The 26800-nt window shown below is 57.8% G+C and overlaps 1 protein-coding gene and 2 long non-coding RNA genes across 26 annotated transcripts in view; 2 read left to right on the top strand and 1 right to left on the bottom strand.

Moving 5' to 3' along the window:
* The window catches only part of LOC144292549 (uncharacterized), a 44751-nt gene extending 42062 nt beyond the window's left edge, over window positions 1–2689 (top strand). For 10 of the 19 annotated variants that reach the window (XR_013359943.1, XR_013359940.1, XR_013359938.1 and 7 more), the window contains one exon: window positions 651–2688. This is a non-coding gene — a long non-coding RNA (uncharacterized LOC144292549). Of the gene's footprint in view, window positions 1–650 lie in introns of all 19 variants that reach the window. The other 9 variants (XR_013359944.1, XR_013359942.1, XR_013359931.1 and 6 more) reach the window with 1 other exon arrangement.
* LOC144292551 (uncharacterized) lies at window positions 2506–11868 on the bottom strand. 4 transcript variants are annotated; one of them, XR_013359952.1, is made up of 5 exons: window positions 11222–11868; window positions 6344–9179; window positions 5315–5404; window positions 4232–4810; window positions 2506–4084 (listed from the first exon to the last, which is right to left on the bottom strand). It is a non-coding gene; the product is annotated as an uncharacterized LOC144292551 (long non-coding RNA). The 4 variants fall into 4 exon arrangements; XR_013359950.1 differs by having other exon boundaries at window positions 2506–4810; window positions 6344–6436; window positions 8686–9179; XR_013359949.1 differs by having other exon boundaries at window positions 2506–4810.
* CHST1 (carbohydrate sulfotransferase 1) lies at window positions 10199–26800 on the top strand. 3 transcript variants are annotated; one of them, XM_077862997.1, is made up of 4 exons: window positions 10199–10452; window positions 22604–22724; window positions 23344–23440; window positions 24647–26800. In XM_077862997.1, exon 4 carries the CDS (start codon window positions 24689–24691, stop codon window positions 25922–25924), a length of 1236 nt encoding a protein of 411 aa, XP_077719123.1. In that variant the 5' UTR covers window positions 10199–10452; window positions 22604–22724; window positions 23344–23440; window positions 24647–24688; the 3' UTR covers window positions 25925–26800. The 3 variants fall into 3 exon arrangements, with proteins under 3 accessions (XP_077719123.1, XP_077719121.1, XP_077719122.1); XM_077862995.1 differs by having other exon boundaries at window positions 22543–22724; XM_077862996.1 differs by having other exon boundaries at window positions 22524–22724.

The following is a 26800-nucleotide window of genomic DNA, read 5'->3' as shown; positions in this document are numbered from 1 at the left end:
CTAACTGCCTCTTGGGCTCGAGGGGGATGGTTAGGTCTAGTGAGAGCCTCCCAGGGGTTAGGAGCCCTGAGTCTGGAGCCCAAGTAGTGATGCTTGATGATAATCATACCACAGGGCTGGTATGTGGAGATAGCATTGCTGATGTGGATTTGAGCAGGGGCGTGGGTGAGGGTGAGAAGTAGTGCTGTTTTAGGTTCTAGGGAGCCTCTCTCACCCCAGAGAAGGGACTGCCTCCAGCTCTCACCTACCAAGGAATGACCTCTGGTCATGGAAGGTTTCTTACCCATACAAAGGAGGCAGGGCCTGCCTAGCAACAGGGGAGCTGGGTGTACTGAGTGGCCACAGGAGTGTTGGGGAGCAGCCTGCCCTGGGAGCGGGGGCTCTGGGCACCCATCTCTGTGATAAGTTGACTGTCCTCTAGGAGCCACCACATGCTTACCTACAAAACAGAGGGGTCACTATTTGTCCCATCCTTTTGGCTCCACCAAGGATGATGTGAGCCATTGATGTGGTGCTCAGAGCAGAGGTGCCCCAGGGAACTGGGGACCCCCTTTTGAGGCACCATGAACCCTTCCTCTATGTTCCAGGGTATTTAGTCAATCCCCCTCCCCTTATTATTTTCACCCTTTATCATATTATTTTCACCCTAGTGCTTCCCTTTCCGGCTCGTCTCTGCCCCACCTCCACCACACTGGACTGCGAGCTCCGTCAGGACGGGGCTGCTGCCTGTCGCTACTGCTCCTGCGCCTAGCAGAAGGCCTGGACCTGGTGGTGGTCCCTAAATGCTGCCAAGCGGAGGCTGCAGAGGCCGTGGACTCTGCTGCTTACACGTATGAGACCAGGGAGACAGGGAGGCAGGGCATCTGTGTGATCCTCACCGGTAAGAAAAATGGGGCTCCGCGATCCAATGCAGTGACTTGCCCAGAGCCCCTCAACACTCAGGCTACACCTGCCCAGGTCAGTCCCAGCCTCAGGGGTCCAATATGGGGTGGCGGGTGTGTGTGGGTCCTGGAGGCCCAGAATGCAAAGCACCTGCTAAGATAGAGAAAACCAGGCAGGTGACCCTGCTGAGACACTGGTCCCGACACATGTCCTGCCCAGACTTGCACTATTTTGTCTGCTTTCTTTCCTGTGGTAACTCTCAGAGACCTGAAGATGGCCCCAGTGGCCCATGAGCCTTCCTGCCTCTCGGCCCAAGATCTAGAAAGCAGGTTTCTAAGCCCCATGACATCCTGGGGCACCCCCCTGACCATCCCTTTCCACTTCTCAGACAACCCTGTGTGCAGGGAGGAACCCTGGGAGGGACCCAGAGCCCCAGCAGGGAGGGGTAGGTGTTCCCTCTTGGCCACCCCCTCTGGGGAGCACTTTCTCAATTTTTATATGGCTCTGCTCAGAGGATGCTTCTCAGTGGGAGTGAGCAGTTCTTTTTAAGACACACCTACCTTGCCCCAGGCTCAGGGCTTAGGCTCCTCAGCATCTTATTCTTCTAGAGTCATCCTGACGGGCCAGATGCATCATTGTTTTTCATTTTGTAGATGAGGAAACTGAGGCACAAAGGGATGAAGTGACTGGCCTGGGAGCCCCTGGCCAGGAGATGGTGAAGCTGGGATTTGAACCCAGGTACCTTTTGAGAAGCACATGCTCCACTGCAGTGACCTACAGCCTTGCATTTCCCTGAGGACGGCTGCCTCTTGCTGCCCTCCCCCAGCCCTGCCAGGCAGGCATTCTGGCTGCACCTGTCGGCCTCCTTGGGGCCTGGGCCTTCCTGGAGACGCCGTTTAGGGGAGCCCACGAGGCCGTGACAGCAGAGTGAGGGGAAAGGGTTGTGTGGGGACTTGGACAGTTGCCCTCAGCTGGAGGGAGAGCCTGCAGCACCCAGCTTCCTTCAGGGGCCAGTGGGGGGCTGGGCTCTGTGACATCAGCTGCTCCTCCGCAGCCCCAGCTTGGCCGCCCTCCTGACTCTCAAGCCACCGTTCTGGATGGTTCATGGTGGAGCCCAGCCACGAGCTTTTCCTAGCCAGCCAGCCACAGCCAGATGCAGTCTGGCAGGGTTTGAGGAGGGGAGACAGGCTGGACACGAGAGGGAGAAGTGGAGGGGAGTTGTTGGACTTTGGAATTAAATACACTGAAGCAATGGCCATAGTGGCTTGGGAATCGGCAACTCTGGAGCTCTTACACCGTTTGCTTTAATTGCACTCAGTGTTTGAATCTGAATAAGTAATACACTCCCACGGGTTAAGGAAAGGATTTATTGTGGAAGGTCCTCCTCCAGCCTGTGTGTCCAGCAGCGTGGCTCCTCTTCCCAGAGGCAATCATGGTTTCTGTGTGTCTCTCCAGAGATGATCTGAGCACACACGAGCAGATATGTATAGAGGGTATTTATTTATTTTATTTATTTTTATTTTTATTTTTTTTTATTTTATTATTTTTTTAGAGGGTATTTTAAAACGTTTGCATACTATGCAGAAAATGTTTTGCGCATTGCTCTTTTTTCATTTAACAGTGTATCTTGGGGGCAGCTCAGGTGGCTCAGCGGGTTAGTGCTGCCTTCAGCCCAGGGTGTGATTCTGGAGACCCGGGATTGAGTCCCGCGTCCGGCTCCCTGCATGGAGCCTGCTTCTCCCTCTGCCTGTGTCTCTGCCTCTCTCTGTGTGTGTCTCTCATTAATAAATAAATAAAATCTTTAAAAAAAAACTGTATCTCTGCAATCTCTATTTGTCTACAAAGAGCTTCCTTCGTCTTTCATTATGGCTGGGTAATACTCCATTCTGTGGATGTACTATCACTTAAAAAAAGCGAAATATAATTTCCATACAGCAAACTGCATAAATCTTCGGTGGAGTATAATGAATGTTTGCGTAAGTGTATACCCAGGTGACCGCCACCCAGAGTACCTTCTATTATCCGCAAAAGTTCCTTTGTGTCGCTTCCCAGGCAATACTCCTGCCTAGAAGTTCTCATTATTCTATTTAACTTCTCAACCTCACTTCAGCTTCCTTGTCTCTAAAATGGGTGCAGTGTTGGAACTGACTCACTTGCCGGGCACGTAGTAATCATCCAACAAAGGATGGATGTCAGGTTTATTTAAGTCTCTAGCTGGTATTCTTTCTCCTACCTCTGTCTGGGCCCTCCAGGTACCTTTGGATTCTCTCTACCTCTGCCTCCCCACCACACTCACACACTCACACTCACTCATACACCCTCCTCCTCACTCACACACCGTCTAGCCTCGGAGATAGACCAAGAGGATCATTGTGCAAAGCCTGGGCTGTATGAATGGCTCCATTGTTCCAGGGCTGAGTCCCCAGAGCCAGCCGGTACGGCACTGACCAGGGCTGGGCTGTCCAGTGGGAGGTGCCCATGGGCCCCTGACCAAGGGCTGACCACACCTGGCAGGATACCCACTTCCCCTCCTTCCCCAGAGGGAGGAGGGAAAGAGCCTCGGTTTGACCCAGGCCTGAGCAGAGGGGAGCCTGGAGGATGCCTCCCACTCTCCAGTTGGCCTCCTGGCTCTGGAATGCTCTGGAATGCCAGGGCCTGGGGCACCTGCAGATGTACACTGTGAGCTGGCGCTTTGGCTCCGAGAGGCTGGGGTTCAGATGAGGAGTGGTGGCAAAGTGAGAAAAGGGAAGTAGACACATCAAATGCTTACTTATCCCTTCCCCACCTCCTGGTGTGCACAAATGTGGGTAGCCCGAGGGTCTGGGGGATGCACTGGGCCATACGGAACCACCTAGAAGCAGGCCTCCCCTGCCAAGTGGCTCACACCCCAGGAACAGGTCCAGGAAGCAGGACTTGCGGTTGCCTTTGGGCCGGATTCCCCAGTGCGTGACTTCTGTGTGCTGGCACGCGAGATGAATCTGTACACCTACCTGCCCAGCTTCTCTGGGACTCCTCAGAAGTGACAGTCTTGCCTTAGAGATAGTCTTGGCACCTCTCTCTTGACCTTATGCCCTTTAATGCTGCCTGTGAGATCCGGTGCAGGGCCCACTCTCTTCCTGCTCATCACCATCTGCCAGCAGGGAATGTGCCAGAAGGGCTTCCTACTTTCTCAGCACCAGCCAGAGCTGGGGAAGGGGTTGCCCTGGGGGCCAAATGAGATAAGCCCCCATGAGTGAGAGGTAATGAGGGGTGCAGGACGAGTGCAGGTGAGGGGTAAAAGGACAAGAGGCAGAACAGGGAGGGACTGGCCTGGAGGAAAGTGAGGGGATGAGGGGAAGCGAGTGTTTACCAGACAAGGATCCAGAGGCTTCTCTGGGGCTTGATTTCCTCCTGTCTCAGTTAAAAGAGACCAGACTGGGGTTCCTGGCTGTTCTAGGCAGCCCATCTCCCTAGAGTCTGAGCCAGGTTCCTGACAGCCTCCCAAAGTCCCAGCACACACCATTAGTTGTTCCCTGGGCCTAGATGCCGCCCCTCCTTCCTGTCCCTGCCACCTTGGTCTCTACCTGGGCCTTGCCAGTGCTCAGCTGGACTATGCACCCTGGTCTGAACCATCCGATCCAGGGGCCGAGGCTTCTGTGGGCAGGAGCAGAGGAGGGAGCCCAGCCCTCCCAGGATCCTGTCTTCTCTTGGCCACCCTCTCTTGCCATGGAAACAGCCCAACAGAGGCCTGGGAATTTTAATTGCAGCCCACAATCCTGTTCTATCTGCCCCCAATTCCAACCACCTTCCCAGTCCTGGTGCCTGTAAGAGATTACCTGTACCCTATTTTTAGATCAGAGGTCTTTAGCCCTCCTCAGGCCTTGTTTGCCTTTGGTCAATCTGTCCATCTCCTCAAAGCTCTGTGGCTGGGTGTCCCAGGTGGGATGCCCTGTGGGGGTAGGGGTAGCCTGAAGCAGAAGTTTCCAGATGAACACAGGCCCTGTGGCCATGTCTCTGCTCCCACAGCAGGCAGGTTCTGGGAAGCACTGGGGCAAGCACTGGATCCTGAGAGCACCACCTGATTCTTCTCAGCCTGGGTCTCTGGGGTCAGTGTGGTAATGACCAGCAGAGCGGCATGAGGAAGGTCAACATCTATGCTGGACCTCTTCCTCGGAGGGCAGCTCGGGAGTAGGCTCCTCCCTCAGGAGGAAGTGGACATCTGGATTTCTCTGACTTCTTCCTCCCAGAAACTTTGGGGGACTTGGATAAGACCGGCCCTGCAAGACCTGAGCTGGACCACTCGAGGCCAGAGGAAGGATGATGGAGCCCGAGGGATTGGCTGAGGACCAACGCAGACTGCTCCTGCTTCCCAACCACGAGGCCCAGGAGGGCCAGAGCCCTGTGCTGGCCAGGGTGGTCTGGGCAGCAGGTGTGTTGTGGCTTGGCTACTTACCAGAAGCAAATCACTTGGTTGCTTTGTTTCCTCCCCTCCACCAAGATTTGTTGACATCCTCTAATTTACTTGGGGCATTTTGTTCTGTAACTGGAGAAGGAGAGGGACTGTCTGTTGGGAGTGGTGCCAAGAAGAGGACTAAGGAGGGAATGGTGTCCTCCTCTTTGGCTCTTTGGCCTGCACTCAAGGCCCGTGGTTAGATGGTGCAGCCACCAGTAGGACAGCATCTTTGTCCAGAGGTCCTGGGGCCTAAGTAGCTGTGCTTCACAGCCCTGGGGACCTTGGACCCTTGTGTTGGGAAGATGCTGCTCTCTTAGCCTCTGGCAGCCCATGGTCTGAGGCTCTGGGGGCATCAGGAGTCACCCCTTTGCCTGGACGTTAGCCTCCCCACCAGGGTTCTAATCAGGCATAGCAGGGGCATAGCAGGAGGTGGGAGTCCTCCTTCAAGTAGCCTCATGGCCTTAAGCAAGTTCTAGAGCAAGAGCAGACAAATATGACAAGAGACAGCCTGCAGCACATGGGCTGGCCTGGGAGCAACACAAATTCCCTCGGAGGGATTCACAGAAACCCCGGAAGGTGGGGCAGTGGGGTGACTTTTCAAGGGGCTTTGGCTGAGGACTGGACTAGGCCAGAAAGGGCAAGAACGGGAATTGTGAACTTTTGCCAAAATGATACAGTTTTCTGACTCCAGGAGCTAGCAGGGCCTGGTGACGTCTGCGCCCAGTGACGCACGGCAGTCTTCTGAAGAAGACGTGGAATTGTATACATCTGAGGGAAGAGTGCAGCGTCTGGCCCGAGGTAAGGCCCTCAAATATTTGTTTTATTTCAACCACAAACAAGTTCAGGTCCCTCGATTTATCTGGAAGAGGAATTCATCCAGAATGTTGGGGAGAAGTGGCGGACAAGAGGTATGGAAGAGACCTTTCCTTCAAAAAGTAGGAGACCGGGCTGAAAGCTCAACTCACTTCCTGAGTGGCCATCCGAAGTTAGGGTAAGTCACTTACCTGCTCTGGGTCTCGCTTTGCTCACCTGTGAAACGAGGGAGTGGGGTCGGCAGGCCTCTGGCGGCTCCTCCAGCCCTCTCGTGCACGGGCCTGGGCAGCAGCAGGCTTTCCACTTCATCTGTGGGAAACCAGGCTCTAGAGGACGGGTCTACTCGGCCTGCCTGCCTCTACCCAGATTTTCTGATCAGAACTTTCTCCACAGGTGCTGCGGGCCCGCAGGCCTGCAGTCTGGGAAGAGCCAGGAGCCACCCTCCCAGGGGTTCGCTGCCTTGTCAGCATCCCCAGTGAGACAGGGGAAATTGAGGACCGCGACGGCACATCTTAAATCAGAGCCTGGGCCATCCATCTCCCAGAATAGACTGAAATCACAAGGTGGGTGGCACACACTGCCACTGGATGGACAGGCAAGAGATATTAAAAAACTGAAGTCTGGAGCCCCCAAGTCCCTTAACCAATTTCCAAGCACCCAGGGGCCTGCGTGCCGGGGAGAGGGAAGGGCATGCTTCATATTAGAGTCCTCCAGGAGGGTCTGGGGGCTCTATTTCAGGAAAGCCCTTGGGCGTCTGGGGCCCTACCCCTGGCATCGTGCTCCCCGGCCCACTGGACCTCCTGCTCTCCCCCGCAGGCACCCCAACTGGCCAGGCTGACTGAATGTGGCCCGGCAGAGCTGTGAGGGTGTGCGGCCAGGCTGCTGGCTCCAGTACTGGCTCCGTGGCTGAGCAGCTCTGTGAACCTGGGCGAGCTGCTTCAAATCTTTGGCCCTCAGTTTCCTCATCTGTAAAATGGGAATGGGAACACCTCCTTCCTAGGGTTGTTTTGGAGGAGAAACAAAATGATCCGCACAAAGCAAATAGCACAGTGCCTGGCACGAGGTAAGACCGCAAACATTAGCCACGAATATGAACCTTTTTAATATCCCACAAATAAGCCCAATCTGACTACTGTTGCTTCTCCCAGGCTTCTCTGCTCTTTTGCCTTTTTTTTTAAAAATTTTTTTTATTATTTTTATTTATTTATGATAGTCACAGAGAGAGAGAGACAGAGGCAGAGACACAGGCAGAGGGAGAAGCAGGCTCCATGCACCGAGAGCCCGACGTGGGATTCGATCCCGGGTCTCCAGGATCGCGCCCTGGGCCAAAGGCAGGCGCCAAACCGCTGCGCCACCCAGGGATCCCTCTTTTGCCTTTTTATATCTTGCCCATCCCTCAAGCCTCGGTTGAACTGCTGCCTCCTCCAGGAAGCCCTCCTTGAACAACTCTCCAAGGCTGCATCTTCCTGACTTTCAAGGCTACCTGTTTTGCACTTGATCACATTTGTGGCAATGGCTCTTTCCCACTTCACTGCCTGGGATCCAAATTCCCCAAGCAAAGCCCTGTACCTTTGTTTTCTGCTTCTTCTCTTTCCCTCCAAGTCACTTGCACAGTAGGTGCTCATGAACCACTCATGCTTTTTATCAATTGGGAGATTTCTGGAAACCAGAACCAGAATCCTGGTGTTCCTGAGACCAGGGCCTATGTCTATTTTTAGACTTTAAATATTCTTTTTTTTTTTAAATCCAAATTCCACTCTGTCTTTACATTACAACCACACCAATCTTTTCATGTCAGCCAGATGTACATTTCCCTCTTTTCCACCCCGAAATACACCAGAATTTGAAAAATGAGGTGCTGGATCTGAGAGTGTGAGATAGAGAAGGTGTTCTCTAAACCCTGAGTATTCTTGTCAGGCCAAAGTCTCAGGGAGGGATTAGCTCTGGGTGAAAGAGAAGGTTCTGATGGCTCAGCTCTGGGCTGTTAGAGGTTGGTTTTCTACGGAGGGACAAATGGAATTTTGAAACATGAAGTCCTTGCTTCTGGAAGGTCAGCACTCTTGTTAGCCATCCCAGAGCACTGCCACTCTGCGGGGGGCAGGCTGGGAAACGGATCTAGTCACCTTGAGATCAGGTTGGAGGACCGGCACTGCCATCTGCGGTGGGTGGAGGGCAGGCAGGGCCGCACACTAGAGGTGATCTTGGATCACACTGGGTCACACTGGGTCCTGCTTGATGGGGATCCACTGCCAGGCTTGAGGTGGGTGGGTGGGGGGATTGGGGGGAGTTCACAATTAAGATTTTGCAATTGTGACCAAGACAAATGATCACTGGTCTGGTGGGACCTTGGGAGCAGGGGCCTCCCTACCATCTAGTTCTAGGCGGAGAGAGTTTTTTGATGGTCTGAGTCCTGAGTCCCCTGGAGAAGTACAGGGCCCACGTTATCCTCTGGGGGAGTGAGGGACGGCTACCCTGGACACCCACCAGCCGATGGCAGCACCACCACGGTGGGATTATTAAGCACTTGCCATGTGCCAGACATTGTGCTGAGGGCTTACATGCATCTTATCATCTGGTGTTTCAGAGCAGCCCCACGAGGTGAGGACCGGTATCTCCATCTTCTGGCCGAGGAAACAGGCACAAAGGCTTTCCCAGGGTCCCTGGAGTTTTCAAGCCCTCCATGCCTGGGGCCAGTCTGGGAGTGATGGAGAGGCCACAACTGGAAGTCAGAGATTCAGATATGGGTGCAGATGGAAGCTGGCTGCCTCTCCCTGCCTGAGAAGAGAATTGTTTGGTCAGAGCTGAGGAGCAGCAGGGCTTCAGGCCGCCACGCAACCACCCAGCCTTCTGCAGACGAGGAAAAAGGCCTCCGCGGTGGCCAGCCCTGGCACTGGCAGACCCGGTGGCGGAGCTGGGATTCTCTGCCACGCTCGCCAGCTCGGGGGCCGCTGATCACATGGCACTCTGCCTGCTTCTCCATTCCACTCTTGAGAGGTCCAGGGGTCCGTTTGTCTTGTCACCAATGAGTCCCTGGTGCCCATGTAGGCCTGGCCTGTGGGAGATGCTCAGTCAATATTTGTGCAAAGAATGAAGAACTGAGGTGCTCAGCCTACTGGCTCTGGCTGTGATGGCAGATCTGCCCTCCAGAAGGGCAGCAGTGGCTGCACATTTCCACCTAGGAGTGCCAGGGGCAGTCTGGTGGGAAGGGGTGGGGCTGGCCTGGAGACTGTCCCCAGCAAATCCACCTAGGGGTGCCCCCAACCCCAAGGCAGCCCCAGACCCTGCCCAGGAGGCACAACTGGAGCAGGGCAAATGATTCAGGTGCGCATCTGAGAGATAAAGGTTGGGGGATGGGGGGGTAACAGGCTAGGGGTGTGTGTTGGGGTACTGGCACCAAGAGGTGGATGGCTCCCGTTCTGGGTTCTGGAGGCCCTGGGTGGTGCTGGCCTGGGGCGGGGTAGAGGACATCGGGGCCGGGGGCCAGGTTGGGGCTCCAGCTGCACTTCTTGGGGGACGCTCGGTGAGTGCCCTCGCTGGGAGGGCCCGGAGGGTATGGGAAGAGGTGCCAGGGGGTAGCCCGTGCCCTCGCCGGCCGGCGAGCCCCCAAGCCGGGGGTGTGGGTGTGGGTGTGGCCCCCTCCGGGCAGCTGGGGGCAGGGTGCGGGGAGGGGAGGGCCGGCGCGGGAGCCCGCCTGCGGTGGGGGCATCCGGAGCTGGAGGCCGGGGCGCGGGGCGGCGCGGGGCGGCGCGGGGCGCGGGAGGGCGCGCGGGAGGGGCGGGACGAGGAGGGGGCGGGCGGCTCGGGGGTGGAGCCGGGGCCGCAGCGCCCGCCGCTCGCTCGGCGCTATAGCGGCCGCGGTAGCCAGCGCCGCCGCTCGGGGCTCGGGGCTCGGGGCTCGGGGCTCGGGGCTCGGGTCGCAGGCGGGCGGGCGGGCGCTCGGCGAGGCTCCGGCGGCTGCGGCGGCTGCTCTCCTCCGGCCCCGGGGCTGCGGCGCGCTGGGTCCCGGCCCCGGCCCCGGCCCCGGCCCGCGCCCCTCGGGCCCTCGCGCCCCGGTCCCCGGCCCCGCGCCCCGCCCGGGGAACGCTGTGCGCCGCCGGGCCGCCCCGGGCTCGCGCCCCCGGGCCATGAAGAGGGGCCCGTGAGGGGCGCGCGGAGGCGGTGGGAGAGGAGGGAGCGGGGAGGCCGAGCAGGAGGGCGCGGAAGGCGGAGGATGCCGCCGCCGATGCCGCCGCCGCCGCCCGCCGGCCCCGGGCGAGCCTGACTCCGGACCCGAGGATGGAGCCGGCGCTGGGCGCTGCCGCGGCTCCCGGGGCGCCCCCCACCAGGTACCGGCCGGGCCGGGCGGGCGGGAGCGGAGCGCGGCCGCAGCGGCGGGGGGCGCGGGCGGGGGAGACGCCCCTCCGCCCGAGGACGGTCGGCGGCGGCGCGGGCCGGGGTGCGGGGGGCTCCCGGGCCGGGGCCGGGGCGGGGGCCGGGGCCGGGGCCGGGGGCGGGGGCGGGGGCGGGGGCGCGGCGACCGCCCCAGCCTCCCCGCCCCCACTCGGCGGGGGCAGCAAACTTGAGAGCGCGGCGGCCCCGAGGCGCCCGGCTCCCCGCGGCCACGGCGCGCACTCGGGGGCCGCTCGGGGCTCTCGCCGCCCCACAGCCCGCCCGGCTCGGGGCTGCCGAGGCGCCTCGCGACCCTGAGCTCCTACGCCTGCACCAACTTTCCAAACCGGGGCTGCGCCGGGAGGCCGGGGGGCCGCCCCCGGCTTCCTGTCCCCCCGGCCGGGCTCCGAACCCGCACCAATCACTCTGCGACGAGCCGGGTCTCCCGGGGGGCGCGGGCCGCCGGAGGGATGGTGCAGAGCCCCCCTCGGGAAGGCAGAACCCCCCCACCCTCTTCCCAGGGTAGGACCCCGGGAGCAGCCCCTCCCGGGCTCCGGGAACCCAGTGCTTGCTTTCACAGTAACAGCCCAGAGTGGCCCGGCTGGGATGCTAGGGGTTAAAAGGTAAGACCTGAGGATCGTCCTAGGGTGGCACCTTGGCCTGATGTGCTGTGCCACAGGGTGCCCCCCACCCAGGCTGGCCGTTTCCCAGGATTAGGTTCCTCACCTCGGGTGCAGGTTTCTTTCCCATGACTTAAAACACTGCTCCTAAGCAGGAGGCTCCTGAGAAGGACAGCCTGGAGCCCAGCGTCTTTTGGAGGACTGGTAGGGCAGGGAGCAGAGGGGATTTAGGATTAGGGGCCGGAGGCAGGCACCGAGGCTGGCAAAGTGCCAGCTGTGGCAAGCCAAAGGAACTGTAGGTATTAAGAGGTGAGCAGGTGGGGGCTAAGGGCCCACGTACCCACCTTCAGGGCTTTCTCATTTCCTTCCGAAGGGGCTGGCTGTCTTAGGCAGAGACCTTACCTGGGCAGGCAGTTCCAAGGCTCCAGTCCTCAGCAACTGGGGACACTCACAGGCATCACCATGACCCTGTTTCTTTTTCCAAGTGTTCTCACCGTCATGACTCACACATTGGATTCACCAGGGAGGTATCAAGCCTCCAGCCTACCTGTTCTCTACTCCTCCCCTCTGAGTCTTCAGGGAGCTAGTGGGGGAAAGGAGGGGGTGGATTTGCCCTTGGGCCTGAGCCCCCTGTGGGAGGCCTGGAGCCTGGCACTGCAAACTTTCATTTCCCTGCTAGGTCTCCACTGGGGCAGGTGAGCTGCCCTAGGCCAGGCCAGGGTAGGGGCAACTGGGAGGAAGTCTCTACTAATGATCCCCCCCCAAGCCTGCTGGGGCTTTGAAATCACAGTCACGCCCCCCCCTCCTGGCACACCTACTCAACACAACCTCCTCATCTCAAAGCAGAAACAGATTTCCCCCTCCCCCCTAAAATCCAAATTTCCCTCTTTGCTAAATATTGCAGTGCTTTTGGCCAGAGGTTCCCTCCTCGGCATCAGAAGTCGAGCTCCTCTCCCAGACAGCTTTCCTCCTCCCTTGCCTCTTGGCCACCTCTGCCATGTTCAGGCCCCAAGTAGGAAGGATGCAGATCCCCTTACCTCCCTGCCCCCCACCCACAGGAGGGTCCTAGTTCCAGAGGAAGGGTGGTGCTCATGGAGCTGATATAGGCGTTGTGTGTGTGCAGGCTTCAGACACAGAGGTGTGCATCTGTGCTCCCCTGAGGCTGCAGGGGGGGCCAGAAGCCAGGCTCTCATGGCATGGGGCGGGGGCGGGGGGGGGGGTCGGTGGTGGCCGCTGTACCCCTCGAGGATCCCTTTGCCCATGCCCCTATCTCCTTTCCTTGCCCACTGTGGCTCTCTCTTTACTTTTCTAACTCACTCTGCATTGGTGTGGGGAGGGAGCATTTGATATTCATAATCTGGTTCAGAGAAGGTCCCGAAGCCCTGAGTCACTGTATGGTTTCCATGGAAACAGACTTGTTCTGAGGACTCAGTGTAGCGCGGCAGCGGTGGGGGAGAAGGGAAACATATAGTAAAATCGCTCCACAAGTGTGGCAGGAGTTGGGCTGACTCCCTTTGATGGGGGCAGGGAGAGGCTGGGCAAGGCTCTGGGGTCCTTGCAGGAGGGGCTGCCTCTCCCACCCACTGGGGTCCCCCTGATCCGGAGCTGTTGAGCTTTACTTGTGGCTCTTGGCCGACTGCTACTTCTCCCATGGGCCTCCTGGCTAGGTGTCCAGGTGCATCTCTGCTGCCCTATGCCTCAATTTCTTCATCTGTGAAATGGGGAGGAAAGGGCACCTAACCTCTTGGGTGGCTATGAAGGTCAAATATGTTAATATGAGGAATGCAATCATAATGGAGCCATAGTAAACGTTCAGTAAGTGTTATGATTATTAATTCAGGGGGTTGGAAGGAGCCCGCCACCCCCACCCTGTGCTGTCACCTGGGCAGCCTCCGTGCAGGTGGTCCTGACATCGGGCAGGGCTGGCCTCTTGCTTTGGGAGAGCTTCTCCCAGCTCCCCCAGCTGGGAACCAGCCATCCATTTCTTCCTCCCACAAAGCATTTATTTAGGTTGCGGAGGGCCCGTCACCGTGCTAGGGAGCCCTGGCTCCTGTTCAAACCCCACCTGTCTAGGAGCCTTGTGGGAACAAATCCTCCAAGTCCAGATGGATGGGCAGCTTTCTGCCTCAGCCTCCTTGGGATCGGGCCAGAGGGAGAGGGACAGGACAGGTCCAGGCTCTGAGGATAGAGAGAAGGCATTGGGGTGGGGCAGCTCTTGCTGATCCTGGAGAGGCCTCTCCTTCCTGATGAAAGAGAGAACAGGAACTCTCCAGAAAGAAAACAGACCCTGCCCTCCCCTTGCCACCCCCCCCAGGTTAGAACTTCTGTTGCTGAAGTGTTCCCAGCACAGCCTACCAGTCTGGACAGCTCGGGGCTCCAGCCAACTGGGAGAGGGGCCTGCCCCCTTACCCCATAGCACCTGCCTCGGCAGGGTCACAGCGGTGCCCCTGGGACTCTGTGTGCACTGGGGATGGCTCAGCCAGTCTCCCTCGCCCCCTCGCCCTTCTGGGGCCTCCAGACGACCCCTCCTCCCCTCCTGTAGGGTGGCTTTTCAGCTCCACACTCGCTCCCTCACCCCCCCCATCACTACCAGCGCTCCACAGCTACCAGCCTTTCCTTCTATTTTACAGGTGAGAAAACTGAGATTCTGGTTTGCTCGTGCAGGGAACCGGGCTGTGGCTGCTCCCAGCTCCGCCCAAGCCCTGGGGATGCCCTTCCCACTTCCCTGGCTCTCCAGGTAGCCCCAGGTGCTGCCCGGACACTCCCCCCACCCCTCCCCAATAGCAATCTCCTGCCAAGGTTCTCCACCCCCCCTCCTCCCCCGGGTCTCTCTGGACCGCTTTGCTGTCCTCATTGGTGTTCACAACACCTTCCAATTTAATATCCTCTGCAAATTTCATTAACGGACTGTTTACTCCCTCTCTCAGGATCATTAATGAAGATGTCAGATAAGATCTGACCCCCTGCTGGGGCTGGGCAGCCCTGCCCCCACTCCCGGACTCTGCCCCTCAGCCCCTTCCCCCTGGACTCTGCTCCCCAACTCAGGACCCTTGGGACCTGCTCCCTCCTGCCTTTGGCCCCATGACAAGTGCTGAGGGCCAAGTCTGTTTGAATTAATTTCGTAAGATTACTTGAGGCGCTGTATCAAATGCTTTGCTAAAAATCAAGATATATTACCCTGCCTGCATTTCCTTCATCTACCGGTCTTGTAATTCTATCAAGAAAGCTATCAAGTTTGTCAGGCATGATTTGTTCTTTATAAATCCCCACGGTGCCACGTGGGGCACAGAGTTCCCGCGTTTTCTAAATGTTTAGAGATTCCCTTTTCGTGTTTGCTCCTTGATTAGAGCTGGAAGGCTGTGGGCTGAGAATTGTGGGGAGAGCTCATCTCCTCCTCTGGGATGGGGAGTGGGGCCCGGCTCTCCCCTTCTCTGGGTCTCCGTTTTTGGGCAGTGAGTTTAGTGGCCATCGTGTCCTGGCAGCGTGCTGCAGGCCCCAGGCTGGGTACCCAGGCATGGGGGGTGTGGACGAGGGCCTGTTGCTCTCTCTTGGGGTTCGGCAGGCAGATGAGGAAGACAGGCAGGTGTGAAGCCAGCATTCTGAAAGTATCATCATTTGAGTGATTGCCTCCAACCAGGCACGATGCTCAGATCATTTAAGCCCCTCCACTGCCCTGGGAGGGGGGTGCGGGTGGGCTCCCTCACCTGGGAGAGGTGAGGACCTCACACTCAATGCCCTATAGCCTGAGTCCAGTTCCCCGCCCCTGCTACTTCTGAGCTGTAGGAGCAAGTCACTTCTGTGAGCCTCTGTCGGTCGCCTGTGTCGAGTCTGGCTGTAGTCCTTCCTCCCAAGCTTGGAGAGAGGCTCCAAGAAAGTGGTGCATGAAAGGCTCTTAAGATGGTGCTAGGCCCTCAGCGAGCAGCCATTATGTCATATCGAGGTCCCTGTTGGTGTGGGGGCAGAGGTACTCATCTGAGTTCCTGTTCGCAGTGGGTGGCTCTCCCTGACAGGTTGCACCACACCAGCATCCTGGCACAGGGGCAACCAGCTGTGGGCTGGTGGCAAGTTCCAGGCTTGGGAAGCAGGGAGACCTTATCCTGGTCTTGAGCCCAAACCTTAAACCCCATTCCAGACCATGGCAGGCCAGGTGGTAATAAAGACATTCTTGGGTATCCTCTTGGCTGAATAGGATTTGGACATTCCTGAGCTTTTTGGCCAAGAAAATACACTTCCCTCTCCTTGCCTAGCCAGAGGGTTTTGACTGCTGTCTGTCAGGTGTGATGCTGCACCAGGCATGTCCACACCCATCACCTCTTCCAGTCTTCATGATAATCTTCCTTTTTGGCATTCAGCTGGGGAGGGAGAGCCCCCTGGGAAGTGGTGAAGTGGCATAGACCTGCTTGGTGTGCCAGGGAATCAGTCAGGCCACAGGCAGCCCCCCATCCCTCCAGCTGACACCCCGGGGACCTGATCCTTAGAGATGGTCAACTGGTGTTGGATGAGCCCATGTGTAGGTCAGGGTGGATGCCTGGGACCCCGGTGGCCAGCTTGGCCCCAGCACACCCTGTCCCTGCCCTGGTCTCTGGGTTGCAGGGTGATGCTCTTACTCTCGGGCATGGCCTGGGGGCTTATGTTTTGCAGTTAGGGCCAGGGATCGGGGGTCCTCAGAGCTGAGCTCGAATCCTGACCTCACCACAGACCAGCTGCACACACCTGGATAACCCCCCCTCATTGGTTTCTGCCTCACTGCTCATCTGTGAAGGATGGCAGTGGTACCTGCGGGTAGCACCCACTTGCTGTGAGCCAGGACTGGGGTCATCTCTGGGTATCAGGTCCCGCAGCCCCCTCCGTCCAGTGTGAGAGGCTCAGGTGAGCCTCTCCCATGCCCAGGCCTCATCCCCAGGGGCCAGCCTGGGTAGAGGCTGGAGACTCCAGCATCTGGGGACAGATGGCCCCCCTCCCAGCCCCCCCAGCAACGGCTGCTGGTGCTTCAGCTCCTGTTGGAGCTTTTCCATCCTTGAAGCTGGGAGGATGGGCTGAAGCCCGGGTATCCAGGGGGTGGAGCCTGGGTGCTATTCCGACTCTGGCTGTGGCTGCTGGGGAGGGCTGGGATGGGGGGGGGGGCGGACAGGAAACCGGGGCCTTTCCGCCCAGTGTCGGGGCAGAAGGGTCCGCCTACCACAGGCCAGGCTGTGGTAGGACCGGCCTGAGGGAACCGGGCCCTTCTGACTCATCCCTCCTCCGTGAGGCGCCGGGCACACTGGGGCCTTGTGCCAGGAGGTCAGTCACTCTCCCCACTGCTGGAGAAAACTTTCCTCGGGCCGGGCCAGGACCCCGCCATCTGTTGGGCCCACAGCAGGATCGCGGGGCAGTCTCTGCCGCCCTGACAGCAAGTGCCTCCAACCACACAGGCTGTGGGAGCTTCGGGGGAGGGGGCTGTGGCATCTGTTTTAACTTCTTAAACATCTTCAGGCCATTACAGCTGGTCTGTGGGTTTGAGGAGCCCCTGAAAATCACACTCTTTGTCCTTACTTAGTGAGGACTTGCTCGGTGGCCGGCACTGGGCTGGGCTCTTGATGTTTATTGGCTTTCTGCCTCACAACCCCAATATTTGGAAGGTCCTGTGAGTGTCTTTCCCATTTCACAGACGAGGACAACCGAGGTCTGCAGGGGGTTAGGTGCCTTGCTCAAAGTCTCCCAGCTATAAAGCCATAGCAGTGGGGTTCAGACCCAGGCCTGTCTGGCCCCACAGCCAGGATGCCCAACTACCACCCAGTTACACCTGTGGGTAACTTTTCAGGCCCCCCTGGGTGTCTCCAATGTCATGATGTGTGGACATCGGAGTGACCTGCTCTGGAGCTACCAGAGCTCCTGAGGCAGCTGAGTGTCTCTACTGAGGGTGAAAAGTTGGTGGACAGTCACTCTCTGGAACCATGACTGTGTGAACTTGCCCTGCCCCAGGTGCCTGGAGGAGGTACTGGTTCTGCCCTTGGGGTCCGTGGATGGATACGGGGCCTGGGGACTCTAAAGGCTGTGTTGGTGCAGATCCTGGGGAGAAGGTCCACAGTCCTCACAGTGTTTCAACTTGTAAGGGTATCACCCCAAAGGGAAGTATTACTGCCTCCCATCTCCCCTGAGCTGACCCAGACCACAGAGGCTGATTCTGGACCCCATGGGTTCCCTGGAAGCTTGCACTGGCTGAATTATGTGTTGGCATACTGCTCACCTTGAAGGAGTTCTGGAACAGGACCCCATGAAACTTGTCTTCAGGCTTCTTAGAGATGAGGTCTTGAGAATGGCAGGCTGTGCTCAGGGCTCTCTAGGGGACCCCTCGGGGGAAATCTGGTGCTGGATTCGATACCAGGAATAGTCAGGCATCTCTGGAGCAGATGTAATTCTCACCTCATGGATCCTCTGAAGCGTGAAATATTTCCCTTTTCCCATTGGCTGCTAGGTAGCTCTGATCCATATGCAAAGCCCAGAAGTATCTTGGCTTCTTGTCTGCTAACCTGGCTTCTAGTTCTTTCGGACTTTCATACCCTTGTTTTTCATTTGCCTCAGTTCATGACCTCACTTGAAGGAAAAAAAAAAAAAAAACCAATCTCACTTTAAGGAAGAAAAAAAAAAACACCCAACCTTGCTGTTTTATGTTTTAGCCTTAACTAAACAAACATCTCTGGTGGGTCAGGCCTGGCTACCTCCCCTACCCAGGGATTAAGCACTTCCTTTCTGCAGTCTCAGAGGCCTGTTTGCCAGCTCCTTCCTCCCTGCCTGTTCCCCCCTGCCCCTTGCTCCAGATCTTGGGGCTCTGTACTGGCTCCTGAGGCTGGTCAGAATTATAGTGTTCGGGATGTTTGTTCTATACCCCCCCCCCCCCCCCCCCCCCGCCCATCTCCTCAGGGCTTCACAAACTTTTTCGGAAGAAAAAGTGGAGGGGAGTCACTTCCGCAACTCAGGCTTCGCTGCTCCCCACAGCCCCACGTCCCCTGAGGGTCTCCCTCTGTTTCAGCTCCTGCCTCCCCTCTCTGACTGCTGTCCTTAGTGCCCTGCCTGAGCCCACAGAGTCCAGTTCTGGCGGCAAGGTAGTGACTTTGACCCTGGTGCCTTGGAAGTGGAGGAGGGGAGAGCTGGCTGGCAGTTCTTGCATGGGGTGGGGTGGCTTTGCTCTATCCCAGAAAATTAATCAACTCAAATGGGACTGAGGCTCAGTGTAGAAACACCCCCCACCCCACCCTCTCAGCCCTCCCACTGGGGTTACCAGTTCAGTGCGAGTTCTCTCTGTGGTTGTGTATGCATGTGTATAAATACTACCCCCCCATGCATCCCCTTTTTAAAAACAAGAAGTAGTAATACACTATTGCACATGTGTTTTCTGGCTCTAATTTTTTCATTCTTGGGTGATGGCTCCACATCACTGACCACAGTTGAAAAGAAAGTCCTCGGGCCGGAGAGAATACTTGGAAAGTAGAGGTGAAGCCTCTAAAGTGCCCATGGATGGGCTTTGGGGGGGTCCAGGGGCCTTCTGATTGTGTGTATAAAGTTGTGGATACAGATGAAGCTTTCTGGAAAGAGGGACCGTGTGTCTCCAAGGGGCCTGTGGCCCAGAAAAGGCCAACGGCACAGCTCCGGGGTTGAATGGGATTTCATAGAGCAGGAGGTGGGGGGCGGGGGGCTAACTCAGCAGGAGGCGGAGCCCCTTGGGGGCTGCCATGGACTATGGTGGCTGTAGGGATGCGGCCCAGCTGCCAGCCTGATATCTTCTTGGAAGATGACTGGGGCTTTCCCACTCCCAAAGGAGCATGCCCCTGCCAGCAACGAGGGTGGCCCTGACGCTGAAAATGGAGCATGAGGCCTTTCTGGGATCAGGACTCCAGTGGTTGGAGCTTGGAGGCCCTTAGAGTCACTGGATCTATGGAGAAGTCGAGGCACAGAGAGGCCAGGGGATGTGTCCAAGGCAGCCAGAGAAAGCAGAGGCTGTTCCTGCCTGTGACATTAAATTCAGTGTTCCTTCCCCTGCCAGAGAGGAATGAGACTGGGAGGAGGGGCCCTGTGGATGAGCCGAGGCTGCCCCTTGCTGCTTGCCTCTGTGTGTGGGTGAGGAAGGGAGGGTGCACAGAGCAGAGGCCACAGCCCGGGTCGGGGTGTCATCATCACACCTCAGGGCAGCCTGCAACGTCACCTCCCTCTGGCTGGATCCTCACCCGAGGATCAAGGATCCTCAGCGGAGGCCACAGCCAGCCGGCCAGGAATTCTGAACGCAGCAAAGCCGCAGGGCGAGAGGCCGCACTGCAGGACGCGGCCACGAGGGGGCAGCACGCAAGCCGCTGCGGTGCCCCCGCCGGCTGGGAGAGGAGCCCAAGGAAGAGGGGGCAGTGGGCAGAGGCCTGCCTGGCAGAGGTGTGGGCACCGCAGCCGCGGAGAGGGTCTGCCTCGCCGTCAGAGGCAGTGAGAGCTGTCCTCGGCTGCTTACCCGAGGGACAAAGCACACAAGACATTTAATGATGCTAATAGTCACACACATTTATCGAGCGCTTCCTTTCTGCCAGGCACCGTGTTAACGGATTAGTCCTCGCAACAGCCTTGTTAAAATGATCCCCATTTTCCAGGTGAGAAAACAGAGGCCCAGGGAGATTAAGACACCTGGCCATCAGTGGGGCTCGTCCCAGAGCCGGTGTCCCTAGCACGAAGGCTGTGCCATATTCTGTGCCTGACATCGACTAAATGCTTTAATTCTTTCAATTCTTGCAAATGCTACTGTGGTTTTACCCCCTTTATGGGTAGGGAAGCCGAGGCTCAGAGACAGCAAGTGAATCCAGGTCTACACAGCTGCTGAGTGGTATCCAGGTGGGTCTGGTTCCATGGCTTGAGCTCTGAGCTCTGAATTCCAGTTCTCCGGCGTAGAGGTGTTTTTCACTCCCACCCTGTGCCCTAATCTGAAGGCAGCTGACACACCTGAGCTTTCTGCTGGGGGTTCACCAACTCCACTGCCTTCCCACAGAAGTTCCAGATCCTGGGCTCCTGTGTCTAAGGCTTGTCTGGATTTTGGCTGCCCAGGGGTGGAGAAAGGTCATGCCAAAGGCTGCTCAGAGCCCAGGGAGGGGCCGCGGGGCTCACAGTCTGGCTTGGAGGACACGGGGATTGAACAGTTCCTTGCAGTGGCCAGAGCTCCCCTGGGAACAGCAGGACCTGGCCCCGGGGCCTCTGGTTTCCAGGGCAGATGCCTCCAGCATACCAAGGAAGCTTGGCCAGTCCCAAGCCCGGCTCTGCCAGGCTGGCAGGAGAGCAGGGGCATTTCTAGGAGGGTCTGACTCTCTTCATCTTCCTGTTCCCATGCCCTAGCTTTGCCCTCCTGGGAGGTAGCGGGATGGCCTGTGGCTGGGCCTTTGAACACACTCCCCTTGTTGGGGCTCAGGCTATAACTTGTGAACCTGAGTCCCACTTTCCTAGGGATTCATAACATCGACATCCTTCAGTTACTTCTGATTTATTAGCCAAGGCAGCAGTTTCTAATCCTGGCCTTGAGTTTCTCTGGGTTGGGGTGGGGAGATGTGGTAGAGAGAGAACCTTCAATGCTCCCCTCTATGGGTGAATCTTTGAGTTCAGTGAAAGCTCTTCCAGCCTTCTGTTTCCTGTCTTGGTGGGGACCCCAGGGGGTTAAATGTAGGGGGTCAAGGAGAAGGATTGGAGCACACTGCCTGGGCTGGAATCCTGGCCCTACCCCTTACTAGGATTGTGAGCTGGGGAAATTCATCTAACCTTGCAGAGCCTCAGCTTCCTCATCTGTAAAATGAGGGTATGACGACATCAACCACACAGGGTTAGTGTGAGGGCGAGAGGTGTTTTTCACTCCTCCCCCGTGCCCTGATCTGTGACCCCCCCTGGGATAAGCATCATGAATGCCCAGTAAGTGCTCACCTTCCTTCATGCTTCCCCCCACTCCCCATAATTCCTAGAACAGTGCCTGGGTCATGCTGGCTGTCTGACAGATCTTTCTGAATAACTACCCAATGAAACGGCATTGCAACTGGAGACTCTTCCTTAAATAACTTAAAAATATTACCTGGCACTGTTATTAGTGGTATTCCCTACCTGTTCTTTAGAGGCATCTGTCTTCGGGCACTTAGGCAGGATGGGCCTGCATTTTGCAGGAAAATCTAATTTAGTGCACAGAGGTGGTTCTCTGCGGGCACCTCATCCAACCCTGTTGATGGAGTCAGTGTTGTCTGCTGCCCTGGGTGAGACGGGTGGGATGCGGTGTGGTCAAGTTGTGGTTTTCTCTGATCACGTTGGAGGTTCCTAAGAATTAGACTGCATCCTTCCCGTATTTACTGCCACTTGGTGACATGGTACTCTTCCCTGTAGGTACTAAATGGAGTTTCAAACTTAAAATAGGACTCCGAGGGACGCCTGGGTGGCTCAGTGGTTGAGCAGTCTGCCTTTTTGACTCAGGGCATGATCCCGGGATCAGGTCCCACATTGGGCTCCTGCGGAGGAGGGCCTGCTTCTCCCTTTGCCTGTGTCTCTGCCTCTTTCTCTCTGTTTCTCATGAATAAATAAATAAAATCTTAAAAAAAAAAATAGGACTCTGAGGCCCCAGCTGGCCCCAGAGCCCCAGCTGGCCCATTGTCATCTCAGCCCAGCCTCTGTACCCCTCCCCAAGGGAACCAGACTGCTTCAACTCTGTGTTTTCTTCACTAAGCTAATTGTAAAGGGGCCAGAGCACTGGCCTCAGAGTCCGACGCAGAGGGAGTTGAAGCTCTGCTGCTCCTTATTTGCTTATGCATGTCTGCTTAGTCTTTGAGCCTCAATTTCCCCACCTGAACAATGAGATGAGGCCTCTGACTTCCCAGAGGGGGCTGTAAGGAATAGATAGTGTGACGTTCTGACTTGGGCAAGCCAGGCAGCACTGCAGGTTTGGGAAGTGAGAATCCACTAACCCCTCCCCCAAAGGAGTCACACCAAATAGCGGGATATGGGAAGACTATTCACAAACCACAAGTTCACCCCCTTAGTCATGGGCCTTGATCAACAAGACCGGACAGCAAAGGGAAGGAATATAAGTCTTGCATTGCAGATCGTCTCTACCCTTGTAATGCCGGGTCTCTCTGTTGCCAGTTAACAAATGGGCTGGGGACAATCGGATGCAGGTATGGGGGCCAAGTACGTGTAAGCTGGAGGAGCAAGGCCAGGTCTCCTCAGAGGGAAAGAGTGTGGGCTCTGGGGAACCTGCTAGACTAGTGCGGTAAGCCAGGCATATGAACTCAGGCTGCTCACTCCACCTCTCCGTGCCTCAGCTTTCTCTCCTGTGAAATGGAGCTCATCCTGGCTTCCCGTGAAGAATAAATGAGTGAATGCAGGTAAAGGGCTTAGGAAGGACTTGCCAGACGCTAACCGAAATAATGCCACAGTCTTGGTGTTTTAACTTAGAATCCGCGGACAGCATCAAGGTCAGGAACGCTCCCTGGTCCACTTTTGCTTGGAGTTTTAGGTAGCTGGTCTCCTCTCCCGTGCGGTTGAAGAAGAGCCTCCCTCCCCGCCTGTCCCTTCCGTGCGGGTGTCAGCGTCCAGGCTGTGTAGACGGAGCTGCCATTGCCACCTGGAGGTCTGGGGTGAGCTCCCCTGCCTTTTTGACTTCCACTAAACCCCTCTTGAGGAGTCACTGAAAAAGTCCAATTTTGAAGGGTCAGCCTGTTCTGTTGATTTAAAATGCAGAACCAGTCAGGGCTGTGCTCTGGCCTAATTTTCTAGAATAGCTTTGACTCTGATACTGTTCCATTGTTGGGGGCTGAGCACGGTGTCTGGTCGGGTCGGTCTGGTCACCAGAACTGAACGGAGCTAGCTAGGGCTCAGGGAACTTGTGGCCAGTGGATTACTTTGCAGCTCCTTTGGATGGTGGGGGTGTGTGTGGGTCCTCCCTGGGGTGGCTGCTGTGTGGGGTGCCAACTCTTGGTCAGGTGCGGGTGCAGGCTTGCTAGCATCCTGCCCACTGGGTCCTGGTGTGAGGGACTCTGACTTGCGATGGGGGGATAGGTAAGGGGTGGGGGAAGTGGGTGGAGGGCTCAGGAGTCAGGGGGCCAGATCAGGGGATAAAAGGTGGCACTGGGGTCCCTGTCACCTGGCCCTGGGGGCAGTCTGTGGGGCACAGGACACAGGACAGAAGGAGTGGGAAGGGCGGTGTTGACAGGCCAACACCCCCTCAGAACCCCTCCCTTCCCTCTCTCTCTGCAGTCTGTTGGCCACAGGGCAGCTGCACACGCTGGGACTGCCGGCTAGGCCAGGACGCCTGGCAGCTGCGGACTCCCTAGCTCGGAGCAGCCCCTCTTTGGTGAGTGGTGGGGCCCTTCCCGCATTGGCTCTTGGAGCAGCCCCAGCCCTCCCCCAGGTAGCTGAGCCGACCTCTCTTGGGGGCGACTTCCCGATGCTCGGGCTGGCACCTTGCTCTGGACCTTTGGCACACCCTTCATTTCCCTGCTCTCCTGCCCCCACCCCCTCCCCCACCCATGCTTTCTCCATTCCTTGAGATGCCATTTCTGGCCCACTCGCTCCTCTTCTCTCCATCCTGCCTGGTTCCCTGGGGCCATTGCTGGGTCACAGTGGGGTCTCCGTGGGGTCTCCGAGCGCTCCCTGTTGGCAGAGAGCTGAGAGCCTCATGGGGGAGGCCCTTGTGGACTGGCTGGGATGGGGGTCCGGAGGAGGCAGTCCCTCTGCTGTCTGTGGGGGTCATCTGCCCCACACCTAGACCTCTGACCCCAGTGGCCAGGAGTGAACTTGGAGGGTGCTAGAGCCTGGGAAAGGATGCTATTCAGCAGCCTCTGGATCTGTCTCTGCTCTGGGCCAATTGACCCTCATTGACCCTGGGAGCCCAGGAGTCCTCCTCTGGAGTAAACTGGTCACCTGCATCCCAAAGTTGGGGGCTTGACACAGTTGTCCCCATCTCCTGGCCCAGTGGGCATCGGTAAGCTGGTACTCAGTGTGTGCAGGGGTCCTTCCTGCAGGGGGCTATGGTAGGAAGGTGGCATCTGACATGAGCTCTTTTTTCCTCTAGGGGTGGGCAGGAGATGGAGGAAATATGACCACATGGGGAACTGGGTGGCTGTTGTGGGGATAGAAGATGCAGGCGGGCCCAGAGATGCTGGCAGGGGTGACAGACAGTGGCAGGGCAGTGTCTTGGGACAGGAACTGGTGGGCCTCTGAGTGTGTGAACTGGGGAAGTTAGCTCCTTGCCCAGTGGGGCCACACTAAGGAACTCGAGGTTCATGATGGGAGTCCCCTGCAGCATTTGTGAAACTGCATGTGGGGAGTCCATTTGTTCGGTCCCCAGAAGCTCCCAGGAGTCCCCCGAGGATGTAAAGTGTAGCCTAGAAGCTGCTCAGTCCTTGGGTGCATGTGTGAGCATCGTGCAGGGAAGTGGGTATGTCCCTGGCCCCCCTGGAGGCCAGGCCTTCTAAGGGAGCAGGCTGGGGCCCCCAGCCCCCACCCCACAGCTGCGGAGGGCAGGCTGCGCCTGACGGCCGCCCGCCTTTGCCCACAGACCTCGCATGGTGGAGAAGCAGCCCCATGAAGGTGCCCAGCCATGCAATGTTCCTGGAAGGCCGTCCTCCTCCTCGCCCTGGCCTCAATCGCCATACAGTACACGGCCATCCGCACCTTCACCGCCAAGTCCTTCCACACCTGCCCGGGGCTGGCGGAGGCGGGGCTGGCCGAGCGGCTGTGCGAGGAGGGCCCCACCTTCGCCTACAACCTCTCGCGCAAGACCCACATCCTCATCCTGGCCACCACGCGCAGCGGCTCCTCCTTCGTGGGCCAGCTCTTCAACCAGCACCTGGACGTCTTCTACCTGTTCGAGCCCCTCTACCACGTCCAGAACACGCTCATCCCCCGCTTCACCCAGGGCAAGAGCCCCGCGGACCGGCGGGTCATGCTGGGCGCCAGCCGCGACCTCCTGAGGAGCCTCTATGACTGTGACCTCTACTTCCTGGAGAACTACATCAAACCGCCGCCCGTCAACCACACCACCGACAGGATCTTCCGCCGCGGGGCCAGCAGGGTGCTGTGCTCTCGCCCCGTGTGCGACCCCCCGGGCTCCGCCGACCTGGTGCTGGAGGAGGGGGACTGCGTGCGCAAGTGCGGCCTGCTGAACCTGACCGTGGCCGCCGAGGCCTGTCGGGAGCGCAGCCACGTGGCCATCAAGACGGTGCGGGTGCCCGAGGTCAACGACCTCCGGGCCCTGGTTGAAGACCCAAGGTTAAACCTCAAGGTCATCCAGCTGGTCCGAGACCCGCGGGGCATCCTGGCCTCCCGCAGCGAGACCTTCCGCGACACGTACCGGCTCTGGCGGCTCTGGTACGGCACCGGGCGGAAGCCCTACAACCTGGACGTGACGCAGCTGACCACGGTGTGCGAGGACTTCTCCAACTCGGTGTCCACCGGGCTCACGCGGCCGCCGTGGCTCAAGGGCAAGTACATGCTGGTGCGCTACGAGGACCTGGCCAGGAACCCCATGAAGAAGACCGAGGAGATCTACGGCTTCCTGGGCATCCCCCTGGACAGCCACGTGGCCCGCTGGATCCAGAACAACACGCGGGGCGACCCCACCCTGGGCAAGCACAAGTACGGCACCGTGCGCAACTCGGCGGCCACGGCCGAGAAGTGGCGCTTCCGCCTCTCCTACGACATCGTGGCCTTCGCCCAGAACGCCTGCCAGCGGGTGCTGGCGCAGCTGGGCTACAAGCTGGCCACGTCGGAGGAGGAGCTCAAGAACCCCTCCATCAGCCTGGTGGAGGAGCGGGACTTCCGCCCTTTCTCGTGACCAGGGCTCCGCGGGTGGGGGTGAGGGGCACATGGTGTCGGTTTTGATAAAATGGACCGTTTTTAACTGTTGCCTTATCTCCCCCTCCCTCTCCGACCCTGTCTTTGTGTCCTTCTGGCCCCTCCCAGCCCCCACCCCCGGCCCACCCTCCACTTCCTTCTGCCTCTATTTTGTCTCTGAAATTTGCACTATGTCTTGGACAGGAATCACTGGGGCAGAGGGGGCGAGAAGCGGGGTACAGCCCCCAGCCCACCCCATTCAGACACACGGATGTTGGGTCTCTGCGTGGATGGTGACAATGTTTACAAGCACCACACTCACACATTCACATACGCACACATGCACACACCCGGGCGCCCGTGAGGAGAGATACCCCAAACCATGGAACTTCTGCAGCTTTTCCAGTGGCCCAGTGGTCAGGGTATGGTAGTTTTTGCACTGTCTTACTTCCACAAGGTAAGAGGTTAAAAGCAAAAAGGCCACCCCTCTCTAATTTATGAATGGTGTCTAAGCCCTCCCCATCCTGCTACCTGCCATCAATGCCCATCGCCCCCCCCCCTTGGAGCAGAGAACCTGCCCCCTCTCCGCCCCCTGCCCCTGCCTGCCAGTGAGCAGGTTTTTACTGTGAGGTGAATGTGGACCTTGTTTATTTTTTCCAGTCTGTGGCGATGCTGTCTGTCTGTCTGTCTGTCTGTGTCTTGTGGCTGCCCCTGGACCAGTGATGGCTGATAAATCTTATGGGTTTCTGATTGATCTTGGGGTCCATCTGTGATATTTCTTTGTGCCAAAAAGAAAAAAAAAAGAGTGGATCAGTTTGCTAAATGAACATTGAAATGCTTTATCTGTGTTTTCTGTAAATAAAAGAGTGCAATAATA

Source organism: Canis aureus, chromosome 21 (genome assembly GCF_053574225.1).
Source record: "Canis aureus isolate CA01 chromosome 21, VMU_Caureus_v.1.0, whole genome shotgun sequence".
NCBI lineage: Eukaryota > Metazoa > Chordata > Mammalia > Carnivora > Canidae > Canis > Canis aureus.
Note: the sequence above shows the minus strand (reverse complement) of the source record. Positions and strands in the feature narration are given on the sequence as shown.